The sequence below is a fragment of the Malaclemys terrapin genome, chromosome 25 (genome assembly GCF_027887155.1).
Source record: "Malaclemys terrapin pileata isolate rMalTer1 chromosome 25, rMalTer1.hap1, whole genome shotgun sequence".
NCBI classification, from domain to species: domain Eukaryota; kingdom Metazoa; phylum Chordata; order Testudines; family Emydidae; genus Malaclemys; species Malaclemys terrapin.
The window spans coordinates 15,256,586-15,272,497 of NC_071529.1; the positions used below are offsets into that span (position 1 = coordinate 15,256,586).

At 53.2% G+C, this 15,912-nt stretch overlaps 1 protein-coding gene across 1 annotated transcript in view; it reads right to left on the reverse strand.

The window, feature by feature from the left end:
• The window catches only part of LOC128829094 (zinc finger protein 385C-like), a 202,761-nt gene extending 189,788 nt beyond the window's left edge, over positions 1-12,973 (reverse strand). Inside the window, exon 1 of the mRNA XM_054014257.1 lies at positions 12,819-12,973. Coding sequence (XP_053870232.1) covers positions 12,819-12,852 — 34 coding nt within the window. The 5' untranslated portion in view covers positions 12,853-12,973. The remainder of the gene's footprint in view (positions 1-12,818) is intronic.
• Positions 12,974-15,912: the final 2,939 nt, after the last annotated feature.

Here is a 15,912-nt window from a genome sequence, read left to right on the forward strand (position 1 = left end):
AGAGCCGGGGGAGCGCGCGCGCGCGCCCGGGGGAAGGAGGCGGGGAGTGGGGGGGGGGGGGGGGGGAGCAGCTGGTTCTCCAGGGCTGCGCCGGCCGCCTGAGCCCCCCCCCCGCTGCACGTGGCTCGCTCCGCTGGTTGCACATCAGCGCCCCCGGCCTGCACCCTGGGGTGCTCCCCACCCACTGGGTCCAGACCCGGGGAGCTGCCTGGAAGGGGCTGATCCTGGGCTCACAAAGGAGGGTTCCCGGGCCCCAGTCTGGCTTGCTGCACCCGCCCCCAGCAGCAGGCACCTCTGCCCTGCCTGTGGGGGTGTCTCCTGGGGAAAGTGGGGGCCACAGGAAACCAACACAGGTCCCGGTGAGCAACACGCCAGCAAGGGGCCATCCTGCCCATCTCCCTTCAGACCAGTGCGGAGCACTGCGGGCACCTGCCCCACGAGGGATGTGCCCTTCTGAATTAAACACGAAAGTAGCCAAGGGCCGCATGGTGGAACTACATGGCCGGGGACGGCCTACAGGCCTCCATGCGGCCACCCCTGCTTCATGCCAGGCAGCTCGAGGTCCCTCCTGAACAGGGAGTTATCGGGGGGCGGGAGGGGAACACATCAGAATCTGTGACCTTCAGGATGCTGCCATATTCCCTGTTTTATTAGAGTTACACAACTCCTGATTAGCCTTTGGAACTCACCGCCACAAGATATCACGGAGACCAAGAACTTAGCAGGAGTCCAGAAAGAACTGGAGATTTATATGGATAATGAGAACATCCAGAGCTTTAATTTATAAGGATTTAAACACACACACGTTTTGAGTTGATATAAACGCTCCTATTTCAGGTCAACCCCTGATTGATGGAGGTTAGGAAGAACTTTCCCTGGGGAGCAGGTTATTCCATCACTGCAGGCTTCTTTCACTTTCTCTGAAGCCACTGGGAATGGCCCTGCTTGGCGAGAGGAGACAGGGCTACATGGGCCCTGGTCTGATCCTCAGTTCCCCAAAGGACGTCGCAGTTTCCTCTAATTTCTACCAAAACTGGAAGTGAAGCAGGTGTTTCTCTCGTGAAGCAGAGATGGCTGGGAACGCAGCGGGGTCCGACTGAGCCCAGAGGGGAGGAGGGAGACTGGGATGGTATATTTGGAGGGGGAGGAAGGCTTGCATTACATACAGTGCGTTGCATCCGTGCCACTGTCACTGCTTGGGTCCCTTTTAAGTCCCACCCTCAGCGTTTTTCTCTTCCCCTCAGGGCACAGGGACAATGCTCTCAAGTACCCTAGTTCTGGGCAGCAGCAAAAAACCCAAAACCCACAACCAGAAACTTTAGCCACGGTGACAGGCCTAAGTGGCACAATTGGCAAGACCTGCAAGCCATGCTGGGCTCTAAAAAGCCTCATTGGCTGGCGGAGCTGTGATCTGACTGCAGATTGCGTTTATTATTAGCCTTGTGTAAATGGTGCCATTGGGAGCATGGGCGGGGGGGCAGAATGCACCAGACAGACACTGGCTGGTGGGAAGAGGGGCACAAGCAATTGTGCTGTGTTGTTTTGTTACGTGTTTTTAAAAAACACCACCACCAGAAGGTGCTAGCATTTAAACAACAGCTTGGCTGCTGGGAACGGCGTTGGCAGCAAAGGGACTGCAGGGCACCCCCGAGGGAGAGATTTCTTCACTGCCGTGAGGGAGCTTTTGCTAAGCTCAACATCTTTTTAAAGTGGAAAAGCCTGTGTTTGATAGTGCAGCACCAGCTCCTCCCACCCTTAAGCAGGGCCGGGTTGTGCTGGACGTGGTATAAATGCACCGGAGACATGGTTCCTGCCCCAAAGAGAATACCGTCTAGGCTCTGCATATCAGCACTCAGAGGAGCTCAGAGCTCTTGACAATCACTAATGAAGCCAAGGAGCTGGGCAGTGAGGTGTTAGCCCAGGGCACGCCGGCTAGGAGTGCGATTCGTAGTACATAGAGCTCACCCACGAGCTTTTAGACGGTTGCTACAGATCCCCCGTTGAAAAGGGATGGCTCAGGCTGCTCAAAGAGACCAGCTCCCACTGGCTGTCGAAGTGGGTCACTCCCTGGGAGAGCTGTCGGCTCAGGGGCAGTTTAGGGGGAATCAGTGCAGGGACAGTCCTGCGTTAGTCGGGAGCTGGAAGTGATGGCCCAGTCTAGTTCCAGCATCTACTGAGCAAATCTTGCTCTCGGGAACATTGGTGTAACCGCTACTGAAGTCAATGGGGACTAGAATTTGCCCAGGTGACCCTGTGACATGGACCTTGTTCTGCCTAAGGGGAACGAAGAGAGGCCCTGATCCTGCACTAGGATCTGATGGCCGGATCAGGGCCAGAGCCAAGATTAAAGTGCGGAACCGCTGCGCTGCTGGGTAGCTGTGATTATAAATTACTTTATTTTTTAAGAACCCTCTCTCCATCACCAGAGCATTTATTTGCTATGCTATCTGATTTTACAATGCAGGATTTTCTCTCCCTATAAATAATTACAGACTCTCTAATGGATCTCAAACCTTGCATTACCTGAGCTGTCAGGAACTTGACAATTACGGCTTAGCCTTCCTCCGCTCTCCAAAAAGCAGGAGATGAGGCCAGGAGGGAGCGTTCCTGCAGTTCTGGCACAGTGTTTCTCCCCTTTAAAGGGCTCTTCAAACATTCATTAACCCTCACACACAACGAGGGGGATAAGCAAGTATTACCCACATCTTGCAGATAGGGAAACTGAGGCCTGAAGCGGCAATGTGACTTAATCAAGCCCATACAGCCAATCAGCAGCAGGAATACAACCCCCAGGAGAGCTACCTAACAGCCCCCTGCTGTAACCACTGGGCAATACTGTCCCTCATCCCATTTGAAAGCCACACTCTCCAAGCATTAATAGTCTAATGCAATAATTTCATTGCCACTTTTCCCATCTCTGGATGGTTTCGTGATATATTTGCCAAGCCTGTGTGCAGGGATTTCTGAATCAAACCCAAACCCTCCCACTCCTGAGCACTTTAGGAAACCCATTAAGACCCAGACCAGGGATCACTTTGTTTGGCGGACCATTTGCATGGTATCATGTCGTGAGATTGTTGTTGTGCAGTGAGTTGGATGTGAACGCACGGGAGCAGCACAGGCAATACCGGAACCAGCCACTGTCACGGGAATCAGCATTCACTCTGCCACAGAGCTTCACTTTTCTGGGTCTGCCAGGGAGGTAAATAAATGGAATTGCGAGGAACGTGCCAGCCGCATGTTAACATTTCACAAAATCCGATTGGACTGGGCTGCTGTAATTCAGCATCACGCATGGTCAAGGACAAGCCAGGATATCAGCGAGGAATACACAAAATGACATAGCTGCTAACAGAATGTCAGAGGAACAGACACAACCCCTGAACTGCGAAGGAAGCAGGCCAGCCCAAGGAAGCATGCGCCGCAGAACCAGACACACCCGCAGATCACGCTGGAGCATCCCAGCCGGGGGGAAACAGGCCTGTTGAAAAGGAGAAGCATGCTGTTGGGTTTTTTTTTAAAGGGGGTTGTTTTCTGTACCCCAAACCAAAAGCCGATGCCAGGAAGCCAGCAACGTGAGCCACTTACAGGATGCACCAGTGTCACAGGAGACCCTTCGGTTCAATTGCCAAGACTGGTGTCTCGCTGACTGAGAAGCAGTATGCTCCAGTGGGCAGGACTGCCGCTGACCTCGCACATGACCTTGGCAAGTCACCTCCCAGCCCCGGTGTGTCTGGTCTGTAGGGCAGGGACTGTCTCTTCCGGTGTGTTTGGACAGGGCCATGAAGTCTCCTCCGCAGGTGGGGAACCGCGGTGCTCCCAAGACAGGACCAGAGGCTGGTGTTGTTGGGGAAGGGATGTTTCGGGGTCCATGGAGAGGTGAGAGGCTCCCTCAGGACTCCCAGGCCTGCCCTGTGCAGCAGAAAGGCTCGTCCTGGTGTCTGGCTGGGGAGGGCGTTAAGGGGAAACGAGGAAGGAGCCCTGTGCTCCAAAGGGCAAATAACCACTGACCTTCCTGGGGACAGGAGAACCGAATGATTTAGGAATCCGAGCAGCTCATCTCCATGTTCTCCTTCCAAAAGCCAGGCAGGAACCTTCCCCAGGACCAGGTTTACGCCCCCAGCCAGGCCTCCGTGGAGCCCCCTCTTAGGTGACATACCAGGGACTGGACCCAGGGCGTCTGCTGCTACCGCTCGGTAGCAGACAGAGGGGCACCTGTCACACGCACTCACCACCCCGAGCTAAAGGCTGCGCTGCAAACCCTGGGCCCTCTGAGGGTATTTCCAGGGGTGACGTGGGATCACCAGGGTGAGCCTGAGCTCTCTGTGCGAGTCCACGCTGTGAGATCCTGCACTGACACTCGGCTCCCGGGGGACTCCCAAGGATCAGCCCCTCCCCGCCCCCATCCCGGGTACAGAACTTTTACAGCTGCTCCAGTCTTCAGATCTGGAATCCCGGCCTCTGGCAGCTCCCAAGGCCAACACGCTCAGGGCTTACACCCAAGCTTAACACAGGCCAATTTCACCTGGCTCGCACATAATCATTTGAGCTGTTAATTTTATTGTTGTGGAGAGCTCCCTGGGATGCAGGGCATGAGACGCACAATAGACATGTGGCTCCAATTAACTGGATTCCTGTCTGGCCAGGAGATTAGCAGAAACTGACTGGCCACCGCACTCCCAGGTAGGAGCCCGCACCTGGACTGAACAAGACGCTCTAACCTGCCCACTGAGCGGCACTGCTCTGAGAAAGTCCCTTCTCTGACCAGGATATTCAGAAAGGCCCAAGCACCCGCTGTCCACGCCCGATTCTCAGACCTGCTCAGCTCTCATTTCAGACTCAGAATCAGAGGCCAGATTTGCAAATGACCTCAGAGCAGAGCGCGTGGGGCTGGCCCCGAAAGTGTCACAGTGGGAGCTTAGGAAAATCTGGCCGCGTATTTCGCTGTCTCAGTGGGTGCTGAGTCTCTGAGAAGCTGGGCTTGTGCTCCTTGCAAAGTCTGAGTTTCCACAGCTAAAAGCCATTGCGCTGATTTCCTATAATCTGCCACCTTTTCAAACTCCTATTTCTTTATCTTCAGACCGGCCTCTAATGATGTCTGGGCTAGTTGGAGAAGAACCCGAGTTTTGGACGATGATGATTTGTATTATCACAGGAGCCCCAGTTACAGCGTCCTGGACACACGCAGAACAGAGACAGCCCCTGCCCCAGCAGCTTAGCGTCCAAGTCAGAGTTTATCATCTAAGCCTTAGTGAAACTAGCCCAGCCAGTGGCCTTTGCTGGTTTCCACATGGTAGCGCGGCACCGGGTAGGTTTGTGTTCGTACTCCAGCAGAGGGAGGCCTCAACACAAACCGATTTGTCAGGAAAACATTTTGATAATATTGCTGACTTTGCAATCCTTTTGCCTGTCTGCTTAACACAGAAAACTGACATATTTGGCCTCAGCTAACTCAAATGTCCCTTACAATGCTGGACAGTAAACTCTGCACCAAAGGCCTGGGATGTAGCGACAGCAACGGCAATACGTACAGGATCCAGCTCCTCATTGTCCTCCACTCTTGCTGCTGTCGCCTCTTCTTTTTGCCTTTAGTTCGGCTTGTTCCTATAAAATCATCTGCAGCGTAGCCGGTGGAGAACTGACTCCATTAATCCTCTGGGTTCCCTGGGGAGAGTTCCAAAACTAAACACACTCGTTCCCCTGCTCCTACTTATTGGAATCGCCGCTGCACACAAATGTTGGGAGAAGTTTTACCAAATGGAGGAACCACTTGGCTCAAAATCCTTTGTTATATTGCTCTTACAAAGCCCTCCAGCCTCTTACACTAGTTATACTTTTTTCTGGCATGAAAAGGAAATAAAATGATTCTATAAAGGCAGGGGAAGGGAAACTCGTTTGCAAGCTTGTATCTGGCGACTTTGAAACCGCGCGGAGGGCGGTATCTTTGCTGGGCAGCAGTGTAGAGCCAAAATGGCATACATTTTTATTCTTTGAAAAAAAATCTTTTGATTTTGGTTTGTCTTTGCAGGCTCAGCACAGAACATCCTTTAAATTTGGGAACAAGCAGTTGTGTTAAAGCTGAAACTTTATCCTCCCTCTCCTGCAGGGAGTTATAATCGAAAACCAGGTCCAATAAATAAAAACAACTTTCAAACTAGAAGCAGAAATCCAGCACCAAAAAGTTGAAGGAAAACCCTTTTTTTTTTTCCACTTCACGCAATGCACAATTTGCCCATGGAACTCATTGCCACAAGTTACCACTGAGCACAAGAGTTTAGCAGGATTCAGGAAAGCAGAGGACATTTCTATGGATAACAAGAACACCCAGAATTATCAGAATAAGGATTTTTTTAAGGATGAGAAAGACCTTTCGGAGTGTTATAAATAGGGCTCCTTGAAAATGTTCCACTGGAACTTCTTTTGGCTGGAAAATGGCTTTTTGATTAGACGGAAATTGTGGCAGAAATATTTCTCTTTTCATCAAAAATTGTCATTAAAAAATCTTCTCTCTCGTTTTTCAGTTTTTGGCAATGTTTTTGAGTTTTTGGTTGCTGACAACGAACATTTTTGGTTTTCAACAAAACCCTGAAAAATGTCAAGACCGTTTTTTGAGAAAAAAAAAAACATTTTTGTTCTCACTGAAATTTTTCACAGGGAAATACATTCATTTTTCAACCAGCTCGACAGCTCAATCCCCCTGCTTCAGGGCATGCACGGACATCCAGCTGATAGATTCAGGAGGAAATTCCCCCTAGGGGCAGGTTATCCCATAACTGTGGGGTTTTTGGCCCTTCCTCTAATGCAGCAGGTGCTGGCCGTGGTCAGAGACAGGGCACTGGCGTAGATGGACTACGGGTCTGTTGCCATACAGCAATTCTTATCATTCCTGTTTTTCATAGCATCTGCCATCCATGGATCTCAAAGTACTTTACTAAGAATGAACGAAGCAGCTATGAGAGCCTGTCAGAGTCATTATTGGCATTTCACACACCATGAAACCAAGGAACGGGAAGGTTCAGTGCAGGGTCACACACCCAGACAGTGTCCTGACTGGGAATAGAACCCAGGAGTCCTGATCCCAGATCTGGACTTTTAACCATCACGAGACTAGAAATGGGTGAGATTTTGCAGGCAAAACATACGCACCTGCCTTTAAAAATTTAGTCCAGACTTCTAGACAAACCCAATTAGGGAGCACAATCACGGAGCCTCCATAGTGAGCTAGGACAGATGGCAAAGAGACAGCTTTTCACTGAAGTCATTCTTTTAAAACCGACTTTTCTCTGCAGAGTCAACGAGTTCCATTGATGAGCAGCGCAAACCTCGGGCCGCCAGGAGGGGAGAGAGCCGGGCGATTCCCTTTCCAGCACAAGGCTGCGGGAGCACCGAGCGCACATCCACCCTGAGCGGAACATGTGTTCAAACACTGAATCACAGCGTTGGTAGAGTCACAGCTGGGGCTGCCAGCGCAGTACGGTGTGAATGATTCATGAGAGACAAATTCCTTTCCCAAGAAGCGCCCTGCAAAGCCGGCTGTGCTCTGTACAAACGGACGCACATGGTCTGCAACTCAGGTGCTGCCCACTGGGACGCTGCCAGGGAGTCCCAGAGTTCACTTCGCAAAGGGAGCATTTCCCTGATGCCAAGACCTGCGCCAGAGCCGAACCCGATGCTCGGCCCACACGCACCAGGCAGGATACCTGGCTAGAGAAATGACTCACCACGCAGTTTGGAAACTGCTGTCTCCCAGGATTTTAATCCGGTGAATTATGATTGAATGCTAAAAGCTTTTACATTTCCAGCTCTTCAGGGCAGGGGCTGGCTTATGCTCTGAGTTTGTCCAGCGCCTAGCACAATCTGTTTATTTTAGCTACTCAGCCCCATTTCCACAGTTATCTGAGCAGCTCCCAGTCATTAACATGGTCAGACTCTCAGCCCCCCCACGAGGGCCGTTATCCCCATGGGACAGGCCCCGAGGCAGTAAGTGACTTTTGCCCCAGGTTACTGGGGGTTCCTGCGGCAGAGCAGACGCTGAACGTAGCCCAGGGTCAGGGTTTCACCCCTCCTCGCAGGCCCCTGCTTGACTACAACTATTAGTAACGTTTGTGTTACAGTAACACCCACTGGTCAGACGGAGAGCAGGGCTCCCTCGGGCCGGGCGCTGCCCAGGCGCAGAGTGAGAGGCAGTCCCTGCCCTGACAAGCCTACCATGGAAATAGACTAGACAGACCCAGGGTGGGAGGGGAAACTGAGGCACGGGGCAGGGAAGGGACTTGCCCAAGGTCCCCCAGCAGAGTGGTGGCAGAGACAGGACTGGAACTCAGGTGTCCTGTCAGCTAAGCCGGGCTCCCTCCATCAGCTTGTTTCGAATATTTCAATTAGCCAACATAGACCAAAAACTTTGCTCTTCTTTTTCCAGGCCTCTCTCCGAGGGAAGTGGTATCCAGGCAACGGCCTCCTGGCTGTTCGGGGTATTAAGTCACGGGCCCCAGATGCAGAGGACGAGTTGCTCCCAGTGCTGAACAGCTTCCCAGCTCCATACGCTATAACGGCAAGCGAGGGGCCCAAGGTGGCCCAGCGGGTCAGTAGCAGAGCTGGGAAGAGCATGTGACTGTCGGGCCAGTCCCCTACCCACTGCACAACCCTGCCTGCTGGCCAGAGTCACTCTTCCCCCGGGGCAGCAGCAGGCCAGGCAGACCCAACAGCTGCTCTGGCTCCCGCGTTCGACCCAGCCGAGCAGTCCCGAAGAGCTGCCTCTCCCCGGCATCGGCGGCTAAGCCAGTCATTGCGCGTGCGACAGCTGCGCTGGCAGGGAAGTGAACCCTCGGCAAAGCCCGGCCAGATTTCACAATCCGGATCCAGGAGGGTTCGCGTCTTTCGAGGAGGGAGAAGGGCGTTGGGGGATTTAATTGCTCAGATAAACCACCATGCCAGCCCATCCCTTTGCCATCGCAAGCCAGCCCTGCCCTTCATGCGGGGCAGCGCTGCTCCGTACATGCCTGTACCCACTGTGGGGGTGGGAGTGTCGGCCAATCAATAGCCCCCATGTAGAGGCCCGTCTTCGTTAGACTCCATGTTGTCTGCCTTAAGTTACCGCAGCGTAACTCTCGCTGTCAGGGACGGGGCTCAGCTCAGAGGACGGAGAACAAAGCGTGCCAGAGTGCTGGGGACAGTTCTGGGGGAGGGGGTGCCCGGTGAGGGAGGGGCAGATGCAAGGGGAAACAGAGAGGGGTTGCCATGAAGACTGGAAGGACGGATGGCATGATGCAGACAGTCCCCCTGCTAGCAGCCCCAGGTTAGAGGTCAAATGCCCTGACGCTACCGAACCGGGTTGGCAGAGCACAGTCCTTCACGCCCGCCTGGCACTGGTGCAAAGGGCTGGCCAGAGGCACCAGGCAGCAGAGAACAAGGCCCCGGCCCACAAAGGGCAAGGGCCTGATCCTGAAGGGAGCCACCATCCTGTGCAGCAGGATCAGGCCCTTGCAGTGAGACGGGAGGAGACACTCGACCCTTTCAAGGTGAGAACTGCCGGAATCCATCAGGGCCGGCGCCGGGCGAGCGACATCAATCCTGCTGCCATGCGGGGGGAGTGATAACATCAGCAGCTGATCTATCATCCTTCCCCGTCCCCGCTGACAGCTCCGGCACCTTCCCAGCCGCCGGCACCTCACCGCAGTCCGCCCTGCTCCCTTGGGCTTCACAGCCTCTGAAATCCATCCTCCCTGTCATCTTCCCGGCTGCCCATCTCGTGAGCGCTGGTCACGCCTTGCCATGCCCGGGCCAAGCAGCCCTCTTTAGGCCTTGCTCCTGGCTTCCCCGGAGCAGATGCTTAAGCTCCTCAAGTCTCATTGGAGCGGACATCCCTGCTCCCACGCTTCTAGTTCGGCATGTGCCCAAGTACTTTGCTGAATCGGGGCCTATGTCTGGAGCTTCTCTCGCATCCACCATGTGCAGCCCAGATGCCCCCAAGAAAAGCCGGGAATCGAACTGTGCCCTGGGAGCGGTGGGTATCCCGAGAGATTTAAATCAATGGTAGGCCCTCGTCTGCTCTGGATTTTAGCTGCACTGACAGAGCTGAGCTAGAGCAAACCTAAGTGTAGACACGATTCACGGCAACGCAGCTCACGCTGGTTTCACAGAGCAAAAGAAGAGCTTCGATTGATCAGCCTGAACCTTCCAGAACAGCACAAACCAGCACCCTCTTGCCATCTACTTATCAGTATTTCAGTGTTGCCTAGATGTGCTATCTGAGATCAGGGCCCCATCGCGCCGGGCGCTGCCCAGACCCCAATCGAGATCAGGGCCCCATTGTGGCGGGCGCTGCCCAGACCCTGACCGAGATCAGGGCCTCGTCGCGCCGGGCGCTGCCCAGACCCCGACCGAGATCGGAGCCCAGTTGTGCCAGACTATATTTCTCTTTTGCTTGTATTTCCTGAGTGGGAGGGGCTGAGGAAAAACACAGGTCAAGTCTTGAAATGCTAGAGATGGCCACGACCCCCGTTGACAGACCGACCCGTACAGAACTCCAGCACGGCAGGCGATGCCTCCATTACAGCCCAGCCTCCTGGCACTTAAACACAGCTCTGGCTTTCTGAACGGTAAAGGCGGCTGTAGGGCTGGCGCTGGGAAATGGATGATCCGGTGCGAAATGTGGACAAGGACAGAAAATCCTCTCTGTCTTCTGCCAGGCAGGAGAGGGCATCGGGGCAGCCTCATTAGCATTCAGAAAAGCTTCTGGAACATGACAAGACAACACTGCGGGAGCATTTCCACCCTGACCCCAAACATTTGCATAATCTTGGCGCTCGCATGTATGTGTGTCCGTTCGATGAACGAGAGACTGACCTGGCTCCTGACAGACACAGCGATGTGACACGGAAATGTGCCCAGCAGGTCAAGGGAAGATGCATTTTCTGCCAAGGGAAGATGCCCGCTCTGAGGATAACGGACAAATGTCCGGGCGTATGGTGCCATCCGGATTCAGAAGAAACCCAAGCCGTGCGTTTTGTAAGAGGTATTATAAAAACCAGTATTAATAAACGGTGCCAGTTAGACAGCCCCTTCCATGCCAGGGCTTTGCAGACGATTCTTAATTAAATCTCAGAGCCCTTCCATGAGGTCCCATTGTTCACATGAGGAATCCTGGGACACAGGTTTGAAACAATCAGTAAATTGTCATTAAAAGAACAGGAGTACTTGTGGCACCGAGACTAACAAATTTGCCATTGTTCAACTTGTAGGACAATGTAAACCCCTGGAATAACATTAACCAATCAAATTGAGTATGCAAACCACTGTGTCCTGATTGGCTGTTCTGAGCTCCATGATAACTATTTTACCTTCCAGTATGTAATTTTTTTCTCTTGCTCTCTGACTTCACCAGCCCTGCGCTAGGAGAGTCCATGGTGCTCAGTCACCATCATGCTAGGGCCACAGAAGGACCCATCAATGCGAATACTTGAAGCAACTCAGGGCAAGAGTGGCAGACCCTAACCCTTAGACCGCAGTCCTTCCTGCAAATATTTATGCACAAGCTACCTGTTCGGCCTGGAAGTAGGCTTGTTATGTGAGACGGAGTTACTCACATGAGTACACAGTTGCAGGTTCAGGGCTTCAGAGAGATTCTGAAATGAAACATGTTGCACTGAAAGCAGGCCCTTTTGCAAATGGCATTTTCTGCAAAGCCGTTCAATTGTAGCAAGGCTGCGATCCTGCTGCACAGTGCAACCCCCCCTACCAGCCACCAGACACTAAGACCGGCTCGTCTGGTCTCTAAGCCCTCTCTGGGCTGGGCAGGAAAGCAGCTCGGCTGGTCCTGCAGTGTAATGATACAAATACTATTTGCCAACAGTCCAGCGTGAGCCGAGCGGCCCAGCTCCCGCATGCTGTGAGTTTAGCAGTGGTATAGTGGGGCCACTCCCTTCACAGGCCAGGACAGACCAGCCAGCAAACCTGCCTGCGACGGCGCCAACTCCAGCGATTTGATTGCGACGCTCACGACGTTAGAGCCCAGCTCAGCTTGTGAGGTTCTGCCCTCCTGGTTGGTGAGAAAAGCTCGTGAATATGAAGCAAGTGCAGGAACCAGAACGCCAAGGGAAAGAACTAAACGGCTTTTACTTTTTAAAAAATCGAATGATCTTAAGCCCGTTTGATGTGGTTTTTGGGGGGTGAGGAATGATTTTGGAACATTCCTGAGTGATGAGGCCATTACTAGTCGTACCAGCTCCTGTAGAAATTTGTCCCAGAGGGGAGGTACAAACCGATAAGGGGGAATTGCAAATAAAGCAGCGTCACTTGTGTCCAATGGTTCGTCTTTCCCTGCCACTGCGCCGCTTTGATCCAGACAGTTCTGCACTAGCTCTTAGGCAGGGGCCATCGTTTTGTCCTGGTCTGTACAGCGCCTAGCACAACAAAGTCCTGGTCCCTGACTGGGCTCCTAAGTGCTCCTGTCATATACCTAATACAGAACATTGGTTCAGGGGTTCAGCTGATTGCTGACTAGTCTGTGAAGGGGTGTTGATAACACGGAGGGGGTCAGAGAAGAACCCCGAGAATGATGACAGGATTAGAAACCTGCCCTACAGTGACAGACTCCAGGAGCGCAATCTGTTCAGCTTAACAAAAAGAAAGTGAAGGGTTGAGTTGATCAGTCTGTAAGTACTCACGTGCGGAACGAATATTTAATAATGGGCCCTTCAGTCTGGCAGAGGAAGGTCCCACACAATCCAACGGCTGGAAGTTGAAGCTAGACAAATTCAGACGGGAAATAAGGAGTAAACTTTTCACAGTGAGCGTAATTAACCCTTGGAACCACTAACCAAGCGTCATGGTGGATTCTCCATCACTGGCCATTTTAAAATCAAGATGGGATGTTCCTCTGACAGCTCTGCTCCAGGAATGATTATGGGAAAGGTCTCTGCCTGTGCTCTGCAGGAGAGCAGCCCGGATGATCACAATGGGAATCGATGAAGCTTTTCCCTGCGGGCAGGGTCTCCCATCACTGCTGGGTTCTTTCACCTTCCTCTGATGGAGCTGGGACTGGCAGGATACGGGACTAGACAGCCCGCTGCATAGGGGGAGCCCACTCCTGCTCCTGTCCCACAAGAGAGCTCCATGTGGGCTGGCCCCACGGCTCTCTGCAGTCGCAGGGGTCCACCCGTGGAGATCAGACCCTGCCACGGTACCAAACACCACCAAACCCAACTCAGAAGGTGCACGCCAGTCTCCTCCCACAAGGGGGCAGCATGCGCAGAAAATGCAACAGCCTAAGGGACCTGACATTTAAAGACCTGATTTTTAAAAAATGTAAGTGACAGGGATGTTCAAGTCCTAACTTGAGTCTTGTGCGCGATGATTACAGTTCCTCCTGCACTGGTCACCCTGGCGGGTCCGCCCACCCCTATCAGATGCACGGGCTATTTTTAGCCTGGGTGCTGCATTCTTTGATCCGTTGATTAGCTTTGTAAAAAAAATGAGAGTGAAATGAAAGCATCTCAGGTCTATTGCTCCACGAGAACGTGCTGTGCAAAGGCGCTTCCGGACGTCGGATTGTTGCAGGGGCGCAGAGCACTGCCGAGGTGGGACTGGGAGTTGCTGCCGCTTGGCTCTGATTGTCTGCACACACAGTTCCGCGTGCTGACAGGTTTAAACCATGCAGGGTGGCTGCACGCTAACCCCACCCTCCATTCCCCCGGGCACAGCCCTCTGGCTGAGGGTTGCTGTGGGCTTTATGAGAAATCTTGATGGGTGGCAACAGGATAACGCTCTAGTCCCAGGACTCCAGTTCATTAGCAGCTCCTAAGTGCGAGGCGTTTGATGGCCTAGGATAATTAAGGATCAGATTCGGATCCCCTGGCTCATGCAAGCAGCTCCACTCCCTGCAACCGGAACGTCTGAGCAGTAAGGGGAAGGCAGGCAGGCCCTCGCCAGTTCAGGATCAAATCCACGGGCCAGAGCATGAAAGCCACGTGTCCAGCTGAGTGTCCGTAATGACGCCCCCCAACCTCATGACAGCCCCTTCCTCCAATAGCTGGGTATTTATGGATTTAATGGAGGGTAAAAATAGACCCTCAGTGTGCAAATGGGAAACTGAGGCGCAGAGAGAGAGTGCTCAGAAACACAATTTCAGCAGCCACCTGGTTTCGCCAGAGTTCAGCTCCTATTCAGGGACTTAAATAAGGGCCAGACGAGCAGAAGCCCAGACATCCCCGCCCGGCCTGGGGGACGTGGCGAACTCCCCACCCAGCCTGGGGGACATGGCGAACTCCCCGCCCGGCATGGGGGACAACGGCGAACTCCCCGCCTGGCATGGGGGACATGGCGAACTCCCCGCCCAGCCTGGGGGACATGGTGAACTCCCCGCCCGGCATGGGGGACAACGGCGAACTCCCCGCCTGGCATGGGGGACATGGCGAACTCCCCGCCCAGCCTGGGGGACAATGGCGAGCTCCCCATTGACAACGGGGACTGAACGTCTCTGACAATCTGGCCCCAGTGGCGGGGACCCTTAGGACATTTGGCCATCTGACCCCCTGCGATTCACCCAAGGTGAATTCACCTCGCTCTCAGTGCAACGTGCCTTAGTCACCAGCCCTTCCTTCCACCGTCAATGGACAGCAGAAGACGTCCCCTTTTCATGAATGAATCATTTCTGTCCACGCTTCTTTGCACTACCCCGACCCCTTATTGCCCAGGCCGGCCACGCCTGCGTCACCCAGCCACGAGGCCGAGTCGATCTCTTCCCAGGCCCACACTCAATTCTCACCCACATGCCACTGTGCAAACGCCAGACACAGAGCTCCTAGTTCTGAAGTCAACACATGAAACACCCTGTGATTGAAAAAAGTGCCCGTACATCATTGTTAGTGGAGAGACTTCTATTATTTTCTGGAGGTCGTTCTTTCCTTCTGTTGTACCTTTTAATTAAAATCTACAAAAGGCAAGATAACCAGCCCCCTCACATAATTGCAGGGAGTAAATTTTATTGTACTGAAAAGTGGTTTTAATTTTTAATCAACTTTTATTTTTAAAGGAAGAGCAACGCTTTGAAGAAAGCTGTGAGCCCTGGTAACGCTATCAAAGGGAGAGAGAGAGAGAAACAAGCCGCTCCCTGTGAAATGGTTATTTTAGGGGAGTTTTGTGCTTCCTGCAACGAGTGCTGAATTGCGCCATCATCATCTGCGGCAGGAGGAAAAATTAAAATGAAACCGATAAGAGGCCTAGCCGCTCCTCCCGACTTACCTCCAATTAGAAATGAAAGCTCACTGGCGCTCTCAACCTGGACCTTGATGTCTACATTAATTATAAATAAATTATCTACACTTAATGTTGAAATGAAATCCCAGCGAAAGCTTTATATTTAGAAGAGCGCCGCATCGGGATATAAATATTGATGCCGGCAGGCTGGATGGACTGGGACTGCTTCCATGTGACGACGCTAGCACAGCACCAGGAGAGACACCCCCAGTTTGCTCCTCTGGGGTTACCGAGTGCTCAGAGGAAGGGCCTGGGAGTCAGTCCCGTGGGGGAGGGTGATCTTGGAGCACGGGGGGAGCTCCAGGAAGCTGGGGCGGAGCGACTATTTCGAGGGTAAGTGGAATGATCTGGGTAACTACAGGCTGATTAGTCTGACGACAATCACAGGCAAATCTACAGCAAGGCGGGTAGGGAAGGCTGTGGGCAGGCACCGAGCCCTGGGGGTGAATTAAGCAGCACACAGGTCCACTCACGTAGCAGCGATGGGGAGGCGCCCCTTTCCTGCACCCGGGGTTAGCTTTCAGGTAGGCAATTTCTCTTCCTGGGTTCTCCAGCCGGTGAGCTCACCACCTCATTACCTCCTCCGGCTGCCCGCAGGTGGCCAGGGCACCTCCTACCTCCGCCACAACCCGCCGGAAGTTTTCTGAGGCCAGGTCT